This window comes from Pipistrellus kuhlii, unplaced genomic scaffold (genome assembly GCF_014108245.1).
Source record: "Pipistrellus kuhlii isolate mPipKuh1 unplaced genomic scaffold, mPipKuh1.p scaffold_m20_p_14, whole genome shotgun sequence".
NCBI classification, from domain to species: domain Eukaryota; kingdom Metazoa; phylum Chordata; class Mammalia; order Chiroptera; family Vespertilionidae; genus Pipistrellus; species Pipistrellus kuhlii.
Genome location: NW_023425449.1, coordinates 28646201 through 28666980, shown reverse-complemented (window position 1 = coordinate 28666980; position 20780 = coordinate 28646201). Strand labels below are relative to the sequence as shown.

General features: G+C 38.4%; 1 protein-coding gene across 2 annotated transcripts in view; it reads right to left on the bottom strand.

Annotated features, from left to right (window-relative positions):
• Nucleotides 1-20780, bottom strand: part of NKAIN3 (sodium/potassium transporting ATPase interacting 3) — a 405119-nt gene that overhangs the window by 9163 nt on the left and 375176 nt on the right. For both annotated transcript variants that reach the window (XM_036437007.2, XM_036437008.2), the window contains exon 5: nucleotides 16688-16748. In XM_036437007.2, the coding sequence (XP_036292900.1) occupies nucleotides 16688-16748 (61 nt within the window). The remainder of the gene's footprint in view (nucleotides 1-16687; nucleotides 16749-20780) is intronic.

The following is a 20780-nucleotide window of genomic DNA, read 5'->3' as shown; positions in this document are numbered from 1 at the left end:
TTGGTTTTATTCTAGTACTCTAACATTATTAAAATTATATCTAAAATAAAATTACAAAAATAAAGACAACATATATAGAATCCATTAAAACAAAATAAAAAGCAAACTTTATATTGATTATTTGAACATTAGAATGTAACATTAACAGAATCATTGCTTTAAGTATAAACTCATGTACTGCTGTAAATCTACTCCTTAGCCATCTATATCTCTAATTCATCATATCACCAGTATTTTTTTTGGAAGAATATACATATAGTACATGTATAGATATTCAATATGGTTTTACTAATTTCATAAATTTATTTATAAGGTTACTCAAAATTTATTATTATTATTATTATTATTGTTAAATTTGAAGTTAATGATCTCAATGACTGTGTAAATCATAATATCTTTCATTAAGGAATTTTGCCAATGACTGCCTTGCAGGGTATGGTTGCCCTAGATGACCTAATGTTCATGGAATGTGGGACACAAAAGCTGTAGCAAACAGCAGGCTGTTATTGATATTATTGATACATATATCTTATTCAGATGACACATTCTCATGAACTATTGATTTCCAAAATTTCAAAAGCCTTGTTTAGCTTGGGGTAAGGATTTGCCAGAATTCCAACATTCTCTTCCCCCTAGTTCCCAGAAGACTGTCTGTCCTTGAGAAACCTTGAGAATTTGTGTCTAGTTTAATTTTCTGAGATTTGGGAAGAGTAGCTACTTTGGAGGAGGGGAAATTGATTAGTGCACCACATTTTGAAGCCTGGAGTTTGACCTTCTATGAGCACATGAAAGAAAATAAAGCTCAGTGGGAGCAGAATTTGGGGGGTTAAGTGTCAAGTAGAATCAAGGCTTGCCCTTTCTTCAGGGCTGATGTTATTTCATGAGGTAGGTCCCCTTTGGGGCAAATGACCCACCCAGTTCTCATGTGACCAGCCTGAGTGCACACTCATGAACTGGCTGAGAGCATACATGACAGTCTCATCACCCTTTGTTTAGCTTTGACTGCAATGCTTTCATTCTCTACTCCTTTCCCCCCCACAATAGCACAAACCTTGAGGGGGGAAATCTCTTTCCCTTTTTCTTAGTCTTTCAAATCTCTCCCTAGGATTTCTTATAGGTACTATATCTCCATTATACACGTTTTCTCTAATGTTTATGGTGCTATTCCTTTAAATGCAGTGATATCATTATTCTAGTTATTCTGTAAGGATCACATGGACTGTCCTTAGCATTTTGTCTTTGATGCTCATGTTGGGGAACCAGGCTAGTATAGTGTCCCCACAGAGTGCTTTGTTAATAAGCAGCTACCACTGTGACTTCTCTCCTCCTCTGACTTGCAAGAGTCATATCACATTGATACAGATGCCTGTAACATACTGGCTCCCACATACACATCTTAATTTTTGTTTTCTCATATTTGGAAAGAAAGTAGTAGCAAGTTTGTTTCTTCATTTTTACTTGAATCATCTTTAATAGGACATTTTCTACTTCTCTTTAAAGTTATTCAGCTCTCTTAAACCCATACACACTGCGCTATATTTTCCTACAGGCTATATATGCTTAACCCTTCCGCTAGTCTTCATCCGTGATTGGATTGAATGGCTGCTTACTGTGGTCACCTACAGTTTGCCTTTAATGAAGGCCCTTTCAAAGGTTTTGTAATTTTTCAATTACTGTCTGTTCAGAGTCACTTCTGCTGGGCTTATTAGGGAGAACATTTTATTCTAGAGAAAACAAGATTAAAAAAAATCCTGAGTACAACTCTTGCTTCTATTTTTGAAACTCCCTTTTCATTGTTACTTTGCTACATTTCCAGATTTTGTTCCTCTCCTGGGTTCAGGTTTATGGAGTCAGATTTCCCCATAATCAGTGCCGACAGTTTCTTCCCACTTAAACATTTCTAAGAGTGGATAATACTTAAATAATGGAATTATGAATTTCTAAAATCTCTTTGGGGTTAATAAAGCAGAATGGAATGGTTGAGAGGAAAAATTATGCTCAGAAAGGTAAGGGCTAAAAACAGTTTTATAAATTTGTCTAAACAGTTTATAACTTCTTCCCTATGTAATATATTTTTTCTTGGTTATTTAATCCCTCCCCCAATATATCTTTATTATTCTTACTTAAATCTAGCCAGTGTTTTACTTTGCTCTATAAATAAAGTGACAAACATGTTGCCTTTGAAATCTATCTATAACTCCTTTTTTACTGTCTACTTCTACAGTTTTAGATATTTCCCCTCTGACTATTATTTTCTATTTTTGTTTTATGGCCTCTATTATTGTTTTAGGTTTTTTCCTTTCCTAGTACAATCAACATACAAAAAAGCCATTTCTTCTGAGATATCTTTTATAAATCCTTTCCTCATCCTGTGAATGACTGCCCAAAGAAAATAGAATCTGATCATTTTCTTCCCAAGATTAAATCCATTCATTGACTTCACATGATCTAGTAAAGCATCCCAACTGGTGTGACCTGAGTAGGTTCAGAGGTGAAACGATATTGATTCTCTCATTCTTTGGAGGAGTGTGTGTGTGTGTGTGTGTGTGTGTGTGTGTGTGTATGTGTTTATGGGTGTGTGTATGTGTATGTGTTCACTGGGCGAGGATTAGGTTAGCTAGCCCTCTGGACCAGTCAGTTCTTTCTGTAAGAAAAGTAATTTTTAAAAAAATCACAGAGTGCCTTATAATTGTGAATGCCGAGATATTAAAGATTGGGAGTTGCTGCTGTAAGACTCCAAGGTCCCTGAAAGACTGATCCTCCCATTCATGTAGTGAACAGAATATACTCGACTCCTCATCACTTCCAGTGTAATGCAGGTTTCCCCCAGATCTCGGAATGTCCCATGGTTTTCCCAAGCTCTTTTGACGACATTCCTCCCTTCCCCAGTATTTAAAATGCATTCTCTTTGTTCTCTTTCTAGTGATGCCATATTCTTCACACATTCTGAGGAACCATGCTTGGTGCCCTGAGACACAGCCTCTGTTTATTTTTTTCTGTGCATCTGATTCACTTTGTATGGGCCATTATCTGCACTTCATTCTTATGTAATTATTTACATGCCTGGCCCACTTACTAGAATTGTTAAAATCTCTGGGGAGAGGGACCAAGTCTTATATTTTTTGTATCCTTGTGGTCTAACACACAGAAAGAAGTCTTTCAACAACTGCTTCTTGCATGAATTAATAAATAAATCAACAAAAGATTGGCCTGATTAAGCTTGTTTAAAGCTTAAAGTGAGCTGGACTATAAATACTTTTGGATCAGGACAGGTCATTGACTTCAGAACAAGAGGAGTTATGAGAGAAATGAAGAATCCAATCAAATGCTTAAATGTTTACATGCATTGGCAACCTACCTAGAATAGAAAGAATACAGAATTCTGAGGCAATATGGTAGAAAGAAGCAAATAGAATGCTAACAGAGTGTTGAAAGACAGGATGACAAGTGCCTTTGAGCACACTGGAAGACATTAAAATGTTTTAAAGAGTTAGCAAGTGTAAAAGCAACCAAAAAGAAACTCTTAGTAGGAATAAATTCTTCTTTCTACTCAAATCTAATGTCATCTGAGTCCTGGTGTTGTGGGCTGCTGAACTAGTCACATTTGAAGCACATGGAATGAGATTTCCTCTTGTTCCACCAACTATTAAAAAAAAGCTCTGTTAAATCGATTAAAGTAAAGGAAATTCATAATCCCCTTGTAAGTTAGATTCTGCTTCCCAGTTGAAAAATCCCTCAACACACAGCAACCTCAAATTGTTTAAGATGCTTATTGATTGGAGAAATGCATTTCCAAAAGAGGGAAGTGACTATAGGGAGAACAAAGTAAGCCAATTCATCAATTTTAATACTTTTATGAAGTACAAATTAGGATTTTACAATAATTGGGATAATCTATGTTTACCTGGTGTGTAAAATCTCTGTGATTCTTAACATAATCAGATGGATCATGTTAGACCTGGCAGATTCAGCCTGTAAAACCAATTCAAAAATTGAATTGGGTAATTAATTTACACTCATGATTTTATGTTGAAAGATATGGGAAAATTTTATTGAAGCTGTATAATATTTAAGAGAACATGTAGACTATTGAATTTATGTAGATCAAAAAGTTACTAAAACTTTAATGGAATATTATTCATCCTTATAAAGAAGTGAAATTGTGATAGATGCTACAATTTAGATGAACTTTGAAACATGATGGTAGGTGAAATAAGTCAGACACAGAAGGACAAATACTGTGTGATTCCATTTATAGGAGGTCCCCAGAACAGGTAAATACATAGAGGTTACCAGGGACTGGTGAGATGGGGAGAGGGAGATGAGAAGTCATTATCTATGGGTACAAAGCTTCTGTGTGGGATAATGAAAAATTTCTGGAAATAGATAGTGGTGATGGTTGCCCAGCATTCTGAGTGTACTTCATGGCATTCTTAAAAGTGTTCAAATGGTTAATTTGACATGTATATTGTCAAATTAATTTGACAGGTATATTTTACCACAATAAAAAGAAACAAGAAGTCCCTGAGAAACAATTATTAAAATTTATTAGATTTTTAAATGGAATACTGAAGGGTCTATATAGCACTTAAAGATACAGAAAACACAGGATTAAAAAAAATGTGTCACTGTAATAAGTTGCATGGTGATTTTAAACACTGAACAGCTATAGATAGAATTTTCTGTGCAGAAAAGTTTCCTTCATGGACATCAGAAATGGGCAGTGATGCCTGGGAAATTCATCTATGTACAGTTTTCAAGATGGACTCCTGTTACTGAAGTTTCTTTCTCTCTCTCTTTTTTTTTTTTAAATTTGTTCACAGTGGGTCTTATTTGGAAAGCTCACTTTACTTAGAATTAGTGGCACTTGCTTTTATTAGAGAACAATTTTAAGAGAGCTGTAACTTTCTGAAATAACATGGCCTTCGGGGCAAAGACAGACACTAATTCCCAGTTTACTGGACACCAGAGGCAATAAATTGGGACACTTCCTAAACCGACCAGGCAGGAATGCTTGCTGGGAGAAAGAATAGCCCATTGAAATGTAGTATCTTACAAAAGCATGGCTTTTTCTTGAAAAAAAAAAAAAAGTAAACACACACACACACACACACACACACACACACACACCAAAAACAAAAACAAAACAGGGAACAGAAAACTGATCATTAAAGTATTTCTTTCAAATGTAGGAAAATGGGGAAAATGCAGTGAAAGTCCTAAAGGAACTCAGGCCTTCACCTGCTGTCTCATCTTTGTTGTCTCAATTAGGAGGAGAACATAGTCAGTGAGACACCCTGACTTCAACTCTAGGACTCATAACTATGTCTTCGTTTCCCTTCCATAAAAAAAGAAACATTTAAATTTACTTGTCCAAATCAACATGTAGGTGAATGAATAGAAAAGGAAGCAAATATAAAAAAAAATGAAAAGAAAACAAAATATTTAAGGTATGCTTGTCTTCATTCTCATGTATCCTTCCTGCTGAACACAGGGTTCAAAATTAAGTCCCGGATGCCACCTGCCTTTTCATTCACTATTCTTGTGCGAATCAACAGGTCAGGAATCTCCAGGGTACCTTTGGACCATCCAGAGCACCAAGTCTGAAGGGGCTTCTGAAGTCAAAGCCTTTGTGTTTTTCTGGAAGCTTCTTCCAGGAAGTGATTCCCCATGCTCTGGCTGTTTCTTTTTCAGGAATGCTTTCCTTCTGCCTCTCACCTAACAGGCTCCTTTTTATCCCTTTCTGTCTTGGCTTCAGTGCCATCTCCTCTAAGAGCTTTCCTGGCCCCCAGGAGGCAATGGAACATTGGTGAAATGCCTGAAATGCTCTACCCACTTGAGTGGTAGGAGCATCCCTAGAAAGGCCCTGGCATACCCTCCTGGGTGTTCCTCAGCGCCTTGCACCTCAGAAGCACTTATCATTGCGTTCCCTAGTCATGTGGTCAACTCTCCTCCAAACAATGGCTCAGGGACCCAAGCCCCTTCACTACTGCAGTTTGACCGTTTTCAACACATTGCTACCAAAGCTTCTGTGCTTGTCTGTATCCACCAGGTAGAAAGGGGAAGAACATGAGAACCACATGGGGATGTTATTTAGGCCTGGTAGTGGGCACATCTCTTCTGCTCCTGTCTGTGTTCTAGGATTCAGTTTTCTTGGGGATACCTAACTGTAGGGATCTGCTGGGAGAAGAATGAACAAATGGGTTTAGCAAATAGCTGCCTAGGCTCTGACACAGGCCAGTACGTAGCTATCATACAATTTGTGAAGGTAGTATTTAATGAATAAGGACTGGAAAGCCTGGTAAGTTTTGCAATTGATTGAACTGTATGTAGCAAAGAAAACTGTATTTGGGATACACCTTGATCTCTAATGTAGACTCTCTGTTCTTACAATCAAAAAGAGAGAGAGAGAGAGAGAGAGAGAGAGAGAGAGAGAGAGAGAGAGAGAGAGAGAGAGAGAGAGAGATCTTGTTTCCCTCCATGAAGAAAAAAATATGGACAAAACTGAAAGGCTATTAGGTATAATTTAGAATGATTTTACCTTGTACATCATATAAGTTAGGAGGAGAGAAATATGCTTTTACTTCTCCTAACTTCATTTGGCATTCAAATTATGTGAATACTCCCACATACATCACTTAGATTCCAGTTTCAAATATTGTTTCCAGGAAGAACACAAAATTAACTTTTTCTCTTGGTTTAGAAAGCACTTACTATAAAGTACATGAAAATGAGTATTCCATATATTCTTCTTGGGTCCCAGTGGGCCTCTGGGTGGGGTAAATGAGGTAGGGAGGGTGGCAGGATGGACCAGGCCAGCCAGAGGCAAGAGGATGGGCACACCAAGCAGGCTTCAATTTTTCACAGCTGACTCCAGGGAGCAATTCCTCCCTTCCTCTCTGGCCAGTTGTCCCAGCTGGCCCAGGTCCCCACCCAGAATCCCCCTCTGTGCTGAAGCCTGAAGAACAAGTGACTAAGGGACTGGGTCAGGCAGACAGAGGCTCTAGGGACCCTACCACCCAAATATAGCCAGCACCAGCACACGCCTTTGACCCCAGTCTCTCCTCTGCATGCACGAATCCAACTCCTGCCTGTAGATTTATGTTGGGAGAAGACCTCCCCCACCTTCTGAATGCAGCACACTCCCCCCTGCCCCATGCCCTTCTCTCTGTCTTGTCTCTCTGTCTGATCAGGAACTGTTTGCAAGAGAAGCAATCTCTCGGTGTTTTGTATATACAGCCACTCTTATAGCCTTTGTTTGTTTGTTATTGTAGAGAAACAGATTCTTTATGTTTTGTAAGATTGATTATATATATATATATATATATATATATATATATATATATATAGAGAGAGAGAGAGAGAGAGAGAGAGAGAGAGAGAGAGAAAGAGAGAGAGAGAATGTTATGCACTATTCTGATGCACTATTCTGTTATCTAAAAGGGCTAAACACCCATTTTAATGACTGGTCTTATTTTAAAATACTTCTGTTTTATTGTCTCATTTCACTAAAAATGCTTCATTGTAACAGCGTGAGTATAAGCTATATACTAAGGAGAGCAGTTCACATTTTAAGGACTTACTAGTAATGATAAATCAACACTTCAAAAGTAGCCAGGGTGAGTATTCAAAATTTGTTACCTGTAGTTGCATCAGAAATCTGCTTAGTTTGCACCAGCATATTAGAAGTAATTTTTAATTGATAAAAATAAATGATATTCAAGAAATGGGTTTGCCTGGAAAAACTCAAGAAGATGGGATTGTCTGGAAAGTCAGAAGGAAATTTTTTCAAAGAGGGAGCAATCAACAGTGACCAAAGCCATCAATTATAATGAAGCTCGATAATATCTAAGTGATTTTGACAATTAGAAGGTCATTGCTGGCCACTGAGAGAGCATTTTCAGTGATAATATAGGACAGGAGGCCAGGCAGCAGCGGGCTGACAGTAATTGAGAGGTGAGAAAGTGAACACTAAGCCTGGACTACTTTAGAGAAAGGTGATGGGATAAAGAAGACAAACTGATAGTTATTAACATAGTTATGTGGATGTAAAGTCCAGACTAGGGACTATAGACAATAATCTTTCTTTCTTTCTTTCTTTCTTTCTTTCTTTCTTTCTTTCTTTCTTTCTTTCTTTCTTTCTTTCTTCCTTCCTTCCTTCCTTCCTTCCTTCCTTCCTTCCTTCCTTCCTTCCTTCTTTCTTTCATCTATCTATCTATCTATCTATCTATCTATCTATCTATCTATCTATCTAAAAGCCTACTCAACTGTTATAACTGGTTGCTATATGACATGCACTGACCACCAGAGGGTAGACATTCAATGAAGGAACTGCCCCTGGTGGTCAGTGTGCTCCCACAGCCAGCCAATCTTCCCTGGTCCTCCCTCCACATGAATTCGTGCATCAGGTCTCTAGCATTGTAGTAATTATGCCTAGTGTCAGATGGGTACTAGACTTAGGGTGATCGCTTTGTGTGTTATATGAATGTCTAGTCACTATGATTTACACCTGAAATGAATACAATATTGTGTGTCAATAGTAATGGAAAAATAAAGATAATTATTTAACAAAAATGAAAAGTCTGAATGTGGAGGGAAGAAGCATGAGAGACAGGGAAAGTAAATGCATATCAGAGGAGTCTGGGTAATTTCTTTTAGTATGTGACTCTATAAGGTGAGAAAAAAGATCCAGTGGAAGGGAGAAACTGGACAAGGAAAGGAGGGAAGAGAGAGGAGAGAGAGAGGGAGGAGAGAGAGAGAGAGAGAGAGAGAGAGAGAGAATAGTTAAATAGTGAATGGAACAACTATTGAAAGCCACAAAAGCCACATGTCAGAATGAAGGCCTACTCGAGGAAAAATAAAGAAAATAATGGATAAATGAAGGTGGTTCCAATGGCTTGGGACTCATTTTCTTTCAGAAGAGCCTTAGGGTGGAGGAGGAAAGGGTACCAAGAATTACATCACCACTTTGCACTTCATGTCCCTAAAATGGGGGTAGGGTCTCCAAAGTCTTTGAAATGAGGCTAGGAAAATCTAAGACTGCAGTGTTTGTTGTTGTTTTAAATAGGCTCTTTTACATTCTACATTGGGATAACAGTATCTGACCATCACTATGGGGTCACAGTATAACCCCAGGGGAGCCTATAACCTTTGGTATAAGAGAAACCTGAGGCTCAGGGCAGTGAGGAGGTCTCCTAGAGAGTTGGGGGGAGGGAGTGGATCTCTTGTCCTCCAGGTTGCACTACTAGATGGGGCTGCAGAGGTGCTGGTTCCTACAAGACTGGCAGAGCCGCTCACCTTTCCCCAGAGTTGTAAGGGAGCTACTGGGCGTAGTCCTCCTGCCTCACTGAGCCCATCTGGAGAGAGGACATCCTGCTTTCTGAAGGAAATCAAGGCCTCAGGCCTTCAGCTCCTGGGTTTAAAGAGGAAGGCTGCAGTTTTAAGGGAACTGGAGGAGGCGCTGACGAGGACCAGGAGAGAGGTTGGAAGGGCAGGGTGGCCAGCTTACAAGTCACAGTGTGAAGTTGCCGCAGGGCTAGCGGATGCAGGCGCATGCTTCTCTCCACATCAGTGGGCAGCACAGAGACAGATGTAGAGGATGAGATGCTAATGTACCTGCTGTGGGGCTGGCAGAACTAGCCCAGTGGGAGGACTGAGATAGGAAGGGGGGGGGGGGCGGTTGGGATAAAGGTATTGAATTTAGAATTAAAATGGAAACACAGGGGAGTTTGGCAGAACCCTGTCAGCTGCTCTGCCTGCTGGGCTCCTAAATCTTCCCACTAATAACCCAGAGTGAAACCATCGCGCAGGGTCCACATAAAATCCTCACAGCACATGTTTCCTTACTGTGCATTTCGGGGGCTGTGAGGCTGTGGATTTTTAAATGTGTTGCTCCCTCGTAATCACATCTGGTCCCCAAATCCCGAATCTTCCATTCTGTACCATCTGGATGGCAGATCCTTCATTCTTCCTTCTCCATCGAAAGACCTGGATCGCAGCGTGGGGCCCTTGGTCACAGTGATAACAGAGCTCCCCTCTGTCTGAAGCAGGGGCTAGAGAGAGCCAGGTAGGCCACTGTGCAGAGGGCTGAGGCAAGGCAGAGAGGTCAGGATGTGTTGAAACAGCTGCTACCATATACCATTTGTAAATGAACGAAGAAGAAAATGGGAGGCACTCAGTTGTACTTTGAGATAACCTACCAGCCACAGGGACCTCATCCGCTGAGTTTGAGAGTGCTTTTGGGTTCCCCTAACAGGTGATATGATTTGTAAATGGGCACAGAGCTAGATACTGGTAGAGTTAGGACCACCTTCATTTAAATTAGGGGTGTCGAACTCAATCAGAGAAGGTGCCAAAATCTAAAATCCAGCCTAAATCGCGGGCCGAATGGTTTACTGAACAGTCATAAACTGTCATTGTGATGGAAACGCAGCAGAGTGCAGTGATGACAGCGCGGTGCGGGCCACATTGCAAGGCCCGCGGGCCTTGTGTTTGACACATGTGATTTAAATCATTTCTAACACTCTGTTTCAAGTGGAAACAGAAAATCACTGCCCACCCCCCCCTTTTTTTGTCAAAACAGGCAGGCCACAGTTTGTAATCAATGAACATTTTCAGGGAATTTAAGTGCACAAACCATTTATTCTTTACTATGAATTAATCAGATTTTTTGTGCAGTGCAGGGAATGGAACATTTAAATTTTCATAAGGTGTGAGGCAATAGACGAGAGATAATGTAAATATATGGAAGCATTTTCCCTACCATGTGTTTTGTAGAATAAACATCTACTGATGTCCTATGCTGTTCCATATACTGAATCAGGTCCTGGGATACTAGCTTGGTTGAGACATGAACCCTATCCTCTAGAGTGGGGCACTCTGTTAATGAAGAAACAAGTGAAGCAGGGTCAGAGACATGTTTAGGCCTACTGAGCTGGGGGGGGGGGCGGGAGGGGGGGAGAAGAAGGTGCCCTCAGGAAGACTGTTAAAGAACATATAGGACCTGTTAGTGACTTGGGAAGGGAGGTGAAGTTGTCTCATTTGGTGACTGATTAGATGAGGGAGAAGTTGAGAAATATGCCCAGGATTCTAGCTTGTGTGAGGCATGACCATTCACATAAATGGAGATAGAATATAGAGAAAGAAGAACTTTCTCCCCCATCTTTACCGGTGGAAATCCTTCGCAGTCCATTTGTTTGAGATAACATCCCAGGGACCGTATCCACTGAGCTGAAGGCCTATGGGATCCCATCACAGGTGCTATGACTTATAAATGGGCACAGAGTTAGTTACTGGTAGAGCAAGGGCCACCTACAGTTTCTTTTAATCTATTGTATAGAGTGCCCATTGTGTCAGGAAATGGGCTACGCCTTGGGGATATCGTGATGTAAAAATTACAATTGTGTGAAATGTCCCCAAGTGCAGTGTGCAATGAAAGCGTGTAATATATCACAGAGGCCCTCATCTAGCCTGAGGAGGAAAGTGGTCAAATTGGGAGAGAGTCAAGCTGAGATCTGAAAGATGTATCACGTTAGTGAGTCAACAGCAGGAACCAGACTGCCTGAAAGAGCGTGGTGTGAGGAGGTGTAGAAAAGAAGCATAGACTTAGAAAAAACAGATGTGGTTGGAGATGAGGAAGTGAGGAGAGTAGAAAAGTATGGCTGTAGATAGTCTCTGGTCAGTGAGATAGGCATTCGTCTAGGCTCCCTTTCACTGTGAGTACAGAGCTGACTTTGGAGCTGGTTCTAGAAAAGGGGCTCTCTGTCTTGCCCCTGTGGAAATCCCCATGTGTTCACTGTTTTGGGTATTTGGGTGTTTATAATATTATTCTTGAGAAACTGTCTTGATAACCTATCAAAGGACTGGAAGTCTATCTCTGAATCATAACATTGTAGCTAGGATCCTATTCTGTGCTGCTCAACTTTCCCTTGTGTGAGCTGGCCAAAATCACCACCCTGTCAGGCCTGACTCTTTGACAATGGGAAATATTGGCCATATTTTGCACTGGGATTCACTCTGTGAATGCACCTAGTTTCCAAATCCTGATCCCTCTGAGATGTCTTGTCCAGGAATTGACAGGCTCTTGCTCTGATGTGGTATAGTGGAGGTTTAATTCATTTTCCTATATCTTGACATTCTAAATTACAAAATTCCTATCCATTTACCGTATTTTTCGGACCATAAGACGCTCCGGACCATAAGATGCACCAGTTTTTAGAGAAGGGAAATGAAGAAAAAAAGATTCTGAAACAAATAGTGTCCTAAAATATTTTATGTGCATTAAAACCCAACATCACAGTCATAAACACATGTAATCAACCCTGTAAAGTAAACAGCAGCATTTAGAACCATTTTAGAGCCGGGCAAGCACACAGAGACCACACAGAGCCGGGCAAATAAAAAATCTTTTTTTTTTAAAGTATATATGTAGGCTATATTTGGACCATAAGATGCAGGGACTTTTTCCCCCCACTTCTGGGGGAAAAAAAGTGCGTCTTATGGTCCGAAAAATACGGTATGTTTAAGAGATACAGGACTTCTATTTGCCAAACATAAATATTTGTAAATGCCTCAGGCATCTCAGTAAATTCTAAACACAAGACATAGTCATTTCGTTAGATTTGAAAATCTCGGGTTCTTGAAATACATTTTGAAAAATAAGTTGCTAGGCCAAGAGAATACATTTAACATATTTACCCAACAAACATTTCCTAATTGGATGTTAAGCATTTTTCCAGGCTCTATGGTTCTACCAGGGAACAAAGTAAAGATCCTGCCCTCACAGATCTATTCTAATTGCTAATACTTTTGTAGCTATTTGGTAGTCATCTTGGCAAATTAGGAGAAATGTTACAGGTTCTATATCTGAACTGTGGTGAGTATAGTTACATGAAACTCACCATGTGGTTACTAAAAGAAATACTCTCTGAGAACCAGGAGATTTTCAATGGTTTATTGCACAAATACCATGACTCTTGAAATGTGACTATGACAACAGTATCAAGCTTATCTTACAGTATCTCATGCCTTTCTCCATTTTTGACTCAGAAAATTCTTCTGTTCCTCCACCCTTAAATATGCAAATATTTCAAGGCTCACAAGACAACCAACCCATTTTCTATTCTGAGGATCATCCAGCCCTTTGTTGCTTTCTCTCCTCCCCCTCCAGCCAGGGTTACTCTGCTGCTCTCTGTCTTCTCCATCCTTTACAAAGCTAAATTTTTAGGAGGACATAGGGATTATTTTTATTCCTAATTCACATCATTGCTATGGTAATATCACCTTATTCTTTTAAAAGGAACTTATGGGTAAAGAGGAAAACACATGAATACTAGTCTGCAGGAAGCCTCACAGAGCAGTAGAGATATGGAATATTTTTCCAATAGTCATGCTTCCTTCCACTGAAAAATTCCCAAAAAGTAGAATAGAAAGGGTCAGATTACTGCACAAAGAGAGCTACTTTGAGCTATGCAATGCAAAATATTGAACCCACATGTGGGGGTTCATTTTCTTTTTAAAACTGGTAGGGTTTTCAATATACTTTTCTTCCACCATTCAATATCTAAAACCCAGACTGGCCTTTATGAGTCCAAACAGATGTTCGAGTTGTAATTGGCAAGTTGGCATAGAAGGAGTCATGCTAGCAATAGACCCTCTGAAATAGCCTGGCAATATTTATAACTGCACAAATTAATACCCTTTTCAGCATCTTTTACCTCACCTCCACATCTTCCTGAATGAAAACATTCTTTTTAGTAAATTTGACAAGATAGATCAAGCCCACAAGTTCATTTTCAGCAGTACCGTAGATGATTCACAAACAAGATGTTGACAGGTTTTTGTGATTACACATTCTAAATATCCTGGCTTCAAAAAAGTATACATGGAGATTGATAGATATTTTAAAAAGAAATAAAAAAAGATATATAAGTAGATTTTTCATGAAAATGAATGATAGAAAGTATTGACCCCACTCATCAGCACTCTTCCTTTGGTGAGCTCTTCTTCTCTTTGACCTGCTATCATGGTCTTTGTGGGAAATAGCAAAAGAAGCCGAGAAGTAACTAAGAAGATGGGTGGCTGGAAATAAATGTTTCCTCAGGCATTTAGGACCTTTCAGAAATGTCCATCACTGAAATGTTAGTCCCATAGAAGCACTTAGCAGTGCAGAGGAGAAAAGCAGATAGCTGTTATTAATTTTCAGGCTGGCTGACAGCTTTCAGTCCAAGAGCAAGGCTTAACTTTGCATTCTGAATAATGCAGAGATTTTCATTAGTTGGAATAGGAAATGATAAATAATATATTGTCTGCCAAAATACTGTGACATTACATTATATATTTGCAGTTACCTTTCAGAATAAGCTTTCCAGAAGTGTACTTAGACAAATTGGAAAGCTAGCAGGATTGTTTTCTTATTTTATGTTTTACGTTTGGAAAAACAATTCAAAAGACACGTCTTCTTAGATGTGGGCTGGTAAGGTCATATCCAAAGGGCAGTTCATTATTGCACCTAAAAGCTAAGTGTTGGCACAAATTGTACTAGTCTATGAGATCATTGCAATTGGTTTCATAGATTTCTTTTTGCTCACATCTGCCTTCTGGAGACTCTGGGCAATTCAATTACAAGTGCACTTTTGATTCCTACTTCTATCAATAAAAAGAATATAAAATTACCCTTGCTTGAGAACGATCAGACTAAAAGGTTTGTGATTGCTTTTCACTGTCATCTCTCTTCCAGCAGATTATCATGTCAGGTTGGTCGAGGGCATATTTACTTTGTTTTGAGCACACAAGACTCAGTTTCTGACTCTAAGTATTATTTGAATTGATGGCAACACAACTACTATATCCAGATGTCTCTCGGTAACTTAATGCATGGCCCCAATAACAAACACCAGAATTAAACTGTTAATGGAAAAGGCTGCCAGCAGCTGCTTCAATCCCAGTTTGATGGGTATTAAAATAGCTGATTCAGAGATTTCTATAGAGAAACTTAAGCTAATTAAAGACACCAAAGTCGATGGAACTATAATATCTGCCAGCATCATACAATCTATATACACTCACATTAATTCTCTACCAGAAGGCCGACAGAAAGTCAAAAAAAACGTTTACTCAATTTAGATGAACCTTTTATTATCCATGCCATTTTGCATTTTCCGGGTTTACTTAAAAAAAATCACAGGCCTCAAAGAAAAGTCCTTTCTATATTTATTCTAGATAATAAAGACTAGATTATTCTGCCCTTTCACACTCAAAAAGGCAGGACAGAACATTCGAATTGTTTGAGAGCCTCCAACCAATTCAGTGAGAAGAAGAGAAAGAAAGTTCTTTCAATACCTACTCAAAAGTATCACCTGGGATTTAATTGAGATTTATCATTCAGTGTTTCAATTTCTGAAGTATTTATTCATCCCTAATTCTAATCATTTTTTTTGGATCCCAATTGCAGTTAAAACTGTTCATACTCATCCAGTTGTGTTTTGGCTGACTTCTTATACGTTACCATTGTCAGACTGTAGAATTAACTACTAATGGAACTCCCAAGGGTCGACTTTTTGACGTTCAACCTCATAGTGGGAAGTGTTGCCATTACAGTTGCACTTTCGAAATGTCAGAAACTTGCTGGCTCATCCAGCATAAAAAATACCCCAAGGCAAGCATAACAGATAAGATGCAGTTTGTTTGCATGTTTTCACTGCCTGATGGGTTTCTTCCCAGGGTCTAATATTTATTCCACTTGGTCAAATAAATTGAGGTGAGAGCTTATTGCCAACTGGTTTCCAGTTTATGTATCATGCACTACCTCTGTTTGGTGGGGAGTATTCATCAGACTCCTTTGGAGTTGTGTTCTAGAAAGTTATATGGCTAGCTAGAAACTTACCCTCATTTTGTTAAAGAGTCAACTTTACAAGCCAGACAGTAACTGCAATGATATAGCCAAATATCTGGTATGTGTAATAATTACTAGTTTTAAATAAATTAAAATTTCCTTTGGTATTATGTGAGCCCATGTCTGAGTTGTGCCAAGAAGTGCCTTATACATAGCAGGTAGGTGTTTAAGAAATGCCAGTGGTTGACCTATGTTGCAAAATATCTGCCTATATTACTTTTCAGGTTATATAGGATTTTTCTTTCTTTTTTTTTTTTTTTGTGTGTGTGTTCCTGCTAAAATGTGATTGCTTAGCTTTTTCAGCAGCTCTCCCCCCGCCCCCCCTTTTTTTTTACGTTTTGCCTAGAAGGTTGTCATCTTTAGTTTTCTCAGAGCATTTTATATGGTGTATATACATATAGAGCTTGCTATAATGAGTATTATTGTATTGATGTCACTGCTATTAGTCAGATTTCAAAATTCTGCAGCCAACAAATGTACAGCGGTGATGGATAAAGCAACCCTGAATTTCCTAAGCATACTATTTAGGTCTCTGATGAAAAGACATGATGTGACAGCCATCTGTAGGCTTCTGTGTCTCTGGGAAGCTTCCAATACAGCTTGGGTTGAGAGTTTCAATACTCAGTGCCACCTGATTTGAGTGCTTGGCTTATATATGCTTGATTGTAACTTTACGATGGTGAATTCAGTCATTTTCAATTCTAAATGGGAATGATTTCATAGCCCTGGAATGATTAGTTTTGGGAGCTATATCTCATCCAAAATCAACCTACAGGGAGACGTATCAATACTTACAGGTATCCTCTTCTTCCATGAAAATACTGATCACATAACAGGCATACACAAAACCAACCAACTGCAAAGGAGAGAAAAAAATACTTTCAGAACCTAATCCAAACGTCCATAATTAAAGAGCCTATATAATCCAATAGAAAAATAATATATGGCAGTAACGTTTATGAATTTATAATAGGAAAAAACCTTGGTTTTTAATAGCTGTGATTTTAAGGAGGTTTTTAATTTCTACCCAGCTTTAATAGCTTTCTAAAAAAAGTATACAAGAATGGGGAAAAACCAATTTCTAGGTATTTCACTTAGATTTTGATTTGGGATTTATAGGTCTCATATTTAAGATCGCCACAGGTTATTCAGAACATATATTTTAAAGTTTTGACTCTTTTTAGAGCAATCTGTAGCTGCACTCATTAATTATTACTACAACTATTTCAAGGTTTAATAACAAAAAAGGAATAAAAATATATTAATTATAAATTAAACATTAATCATCTACTGAACCATTTAAAATGCTCAGAGAATGTAAATTCTATTTAAATGCCATGTTTTGTTAATTATATCATAATGAAATGCATTAATTTTCAGGTATTAGTAATGAAATATAATAGATGAGATCATTTATACTTTGGACACTAGTAGTTAAAAGAATAAATGCAGGTGTTTTCTGGCTTTCAACATTGTGTTTTTCTCTCCCACTTATATTGAGAAGACAATTTTTATTCTATGGAGCCACTGACACTGAAATTCTTGGAAGACAAAATTGTCATAGAATCTAGTTTAGTTTAAAATTACTTCTATAAATACTTTGATGAAAAAGAGATACCTATAGCTGTTATAGAGTCTGTCTTCTTGCCTTTCTCTCCATTGTTAAAGTCTGTTCCTCCTTCTCCTTATAAAATAGCACTGGAAAGGAAACTTTTCAGACAGTCCCAGTATCAAAGGCTGAATGCAAAGAATAATGTAACTGGTGTTTGTGATTGCCCAAGTAGATGAGGACTTTGAATTCATAACCAGCTTTAGACTGTCTAGACAGTGGTCGACAAACTCATTAGTCATCAGAGCCAAATATCAACAGTGCAGCGATTGAAATTTCTTTTGAGAGCCAAATTTTTTTAACTTAAACTTCTTCTAATGCCACTTCTTCAAAATAGACTCATCTAGGCTGTGGTATTTTGTGGAAGAGCCCTTCAGTATGGGCCAAAGAGCCGCATGTGGCTTGAGAGCCGCAGTTTGCTGACCACGGTCTAGACAAAGGCCACGAAATCTCTTAGAGGGTGAAAGGTTAGAGTGAGAAGAACTTATATAGAGAGATTTGCCAGAGCACTGAAAGGTCTTTTCACCACAAGGGGTGCCTTTTCTCATCCAAACCAAGTGAGGGGGTATTTCAGAAAAACAGAAACATGGGGGGTTTGACAAGTTTCTTGCAATCTGGGGAACACAGGTGCTTGGCACTTAATCCACAGTTGAAGAAGTCAAAAGTTGAAAGGCTATGGCTAAGTGTGCTTTGGTGACAGTGTGTGCAGACATAGGGCTGAGCAGGCATGGCCGGTCAGGTGTATGCATGCCCTTAGCTTGGCAGGTAAAGCCTTTTGGAGAGAGCTGGCTGTGCCGGTGGCCTCAGAAGACCGGTACTGCTACTTAGTATATAGAAGATGCGTAAGACTGTCAAGTGGCCAGCTAGAGACGCTGATCATCCAGAAAACCAAGTGAGGAGCCTAAAGAACGGCTCGGGTGAGTTTTGAAGAACCCACAGAAGCACCTACAAAAGGAAGAGCTTCAATTGGAATCTGTTACACCCAGGGAGCAAATTCTGCTGGGTTACAACTGAACCAGCCATGTAAGAGCTGTTCCTTATCTCTTCTCCATGAGCCCTCCTTTCACTCTGTCTCTGGAATAACCCAACAGAGAGAAGTGAAGTGAGAAGAGAGAGAAACAGTGAGGGGTCCTTTCCTCACTGATGATCTGCACATTGAATTCAGACCCAGGCTGAGGAGGAGAGTTTAAGTAGAGGAGAGTTTGCACTGGCTGGGCTGAATATATTTTTTTTAAATTGAAGTAAAGTTGAAATACAATATAAGTTTTAGGTGTACAATATTATCATTAGACATCTGTATACTATACAAATGATCATCAGCAAAAGTTTAGTCACCATCCAACACCATATCATTGACCCCTTTACACATTTCACTCTCCTGCAAAGTCTTTCTCTCTGGTAACCACCAATTTGTCCTCTGTATCTAGAATTATTTTTTTTTAATTCCACGTGTGAATAAAGAAATCATATATTTGTCTTTCTCCATCTGACTTATTTCACTTAGCATAATATCCTTGCTGTCCATCCATTTTGCTGCATTAGCAAGATTTCATTCTTTTTTTGTGACAGAGTAATATTATATCTATCTATCTATCTATCTATCTATCTATCATCTATCTCACATTCTTTATCCATTCATCCATCAATTGACACAGGTTGTTTCCATATCTTGGTTATTGTAAATAATCTACAATGAATTTGGGAATTAATATTATCATAATAGTGCTATCAAATAAGTGTTATCATATTCTTTGGATAAATACCCAGAGTGAAATAGCTGAATCATATGATAGTTCTATCTTTAATTTTAGGGGAAATCTCCATATTGTTTTCCATAGTGTTTGTACCAATTTACACTCCTACCAACAGTGTATGAAGGTTCCCTTTTCTCCAAATCCTTTGCAACATCTTTTGTTGTTGTTGTTAATCCTTATCAGAGGATATTTTCCCATTGATTTTTAGAGAGAGTGGAAGGGAGAGGATGAAACACAGAGAAAGAAACATTGATGTGAGAGAGGCATATTGATTTGTTGCCTCTGAAGGCGTCTCAACCAGGGCTGGGGATTAAGCATGCAACCACGGTATGCGCCCTTGACTGGAATTGAACCCGGGTCTCTTCAGTCCACAAGCTGACACTCTATTCACTGAGCCAAACCAGCTAGGGCCTCTGCAACATTTTTATTTCTTATCTTTTTGATATTATGGGCTGGGCCTTTTAATATCTACAGGGGACCAAAAGAGCTATAAGTTCTGCCTGAAATGTCATACAAAGAGTGAGATAATAAACTGATAGCCAGAAACTGTACTTGAAGGGATAGTGGGAAAAAGAATAAAATGCCTTTTAATTGTATTCTACCAAGTCCAGCTCATTTAATAAACCAGTCGCATGCTGAAGAAAGAAATTGCCTACAATCCTATTACTAAAAACTTCTGAATGAATTTTCTTCCAATTATTTTTCTCATAGTTGCTATATGCCATGGTTATAGTCTTCTGACCCACATCAATACTTTTCATAAGCTTAATTATTACTAACTACATGTATTAGCATAATTTATATATGATTATGTATTTAAGTAACCTCCTATTATTGAACACTTTTTTTTATTATAAAAACTATTATGATGAATATTAATACTTTTTCCGAATTTTGGATTATCTGATTCTAAGATGTGCCATTTTATCCTACTATAGCAGTGAATGATAATGCTTGCTTTGTCATATCCTTAAAAATATAGCCAATATAATACACAAATTACATCTCTTCATTTATTTAATTTACAATAGTTTTATTCATCTGAAACATTTTCATATTTTATTAGCCACTTATATTTGTTCTTTTCCAAATTATTTGCAGGAGTTCTTTTACTCGCTTATTAACTTGCTGTTGTTTTCATTATTTGTGTGAAATCTTAATAGGTTGTATATACTAAGTTTTTTTAATGTCAGCAAGTGATAGTGATAACTTCATAATTGTGGGTATTTTTTTTAGTAAATCATATATTGAAAGACAACTGCCAATTAATAACTTTCTATTTTTTTGGCAGGCTCTCTTTTAGGTAGGTGTGTGTGTGTGTGTGTGTGTGTGTGTGTGTGTAACTCAAGAACTTTCTACTGGTGCTGTTCAAATTACCACAAACGTGTGCGTTAAAATCAACACAAATTTATTATCCTATACCATGTAATTCTGGAGATCAGAGATCTAAAATGGGTCTCTTTGGATTAAAACCAAGTCAGCATGGCTGCAATCTTTCTGGAAAATCTGGCAACATCTTTTTGCA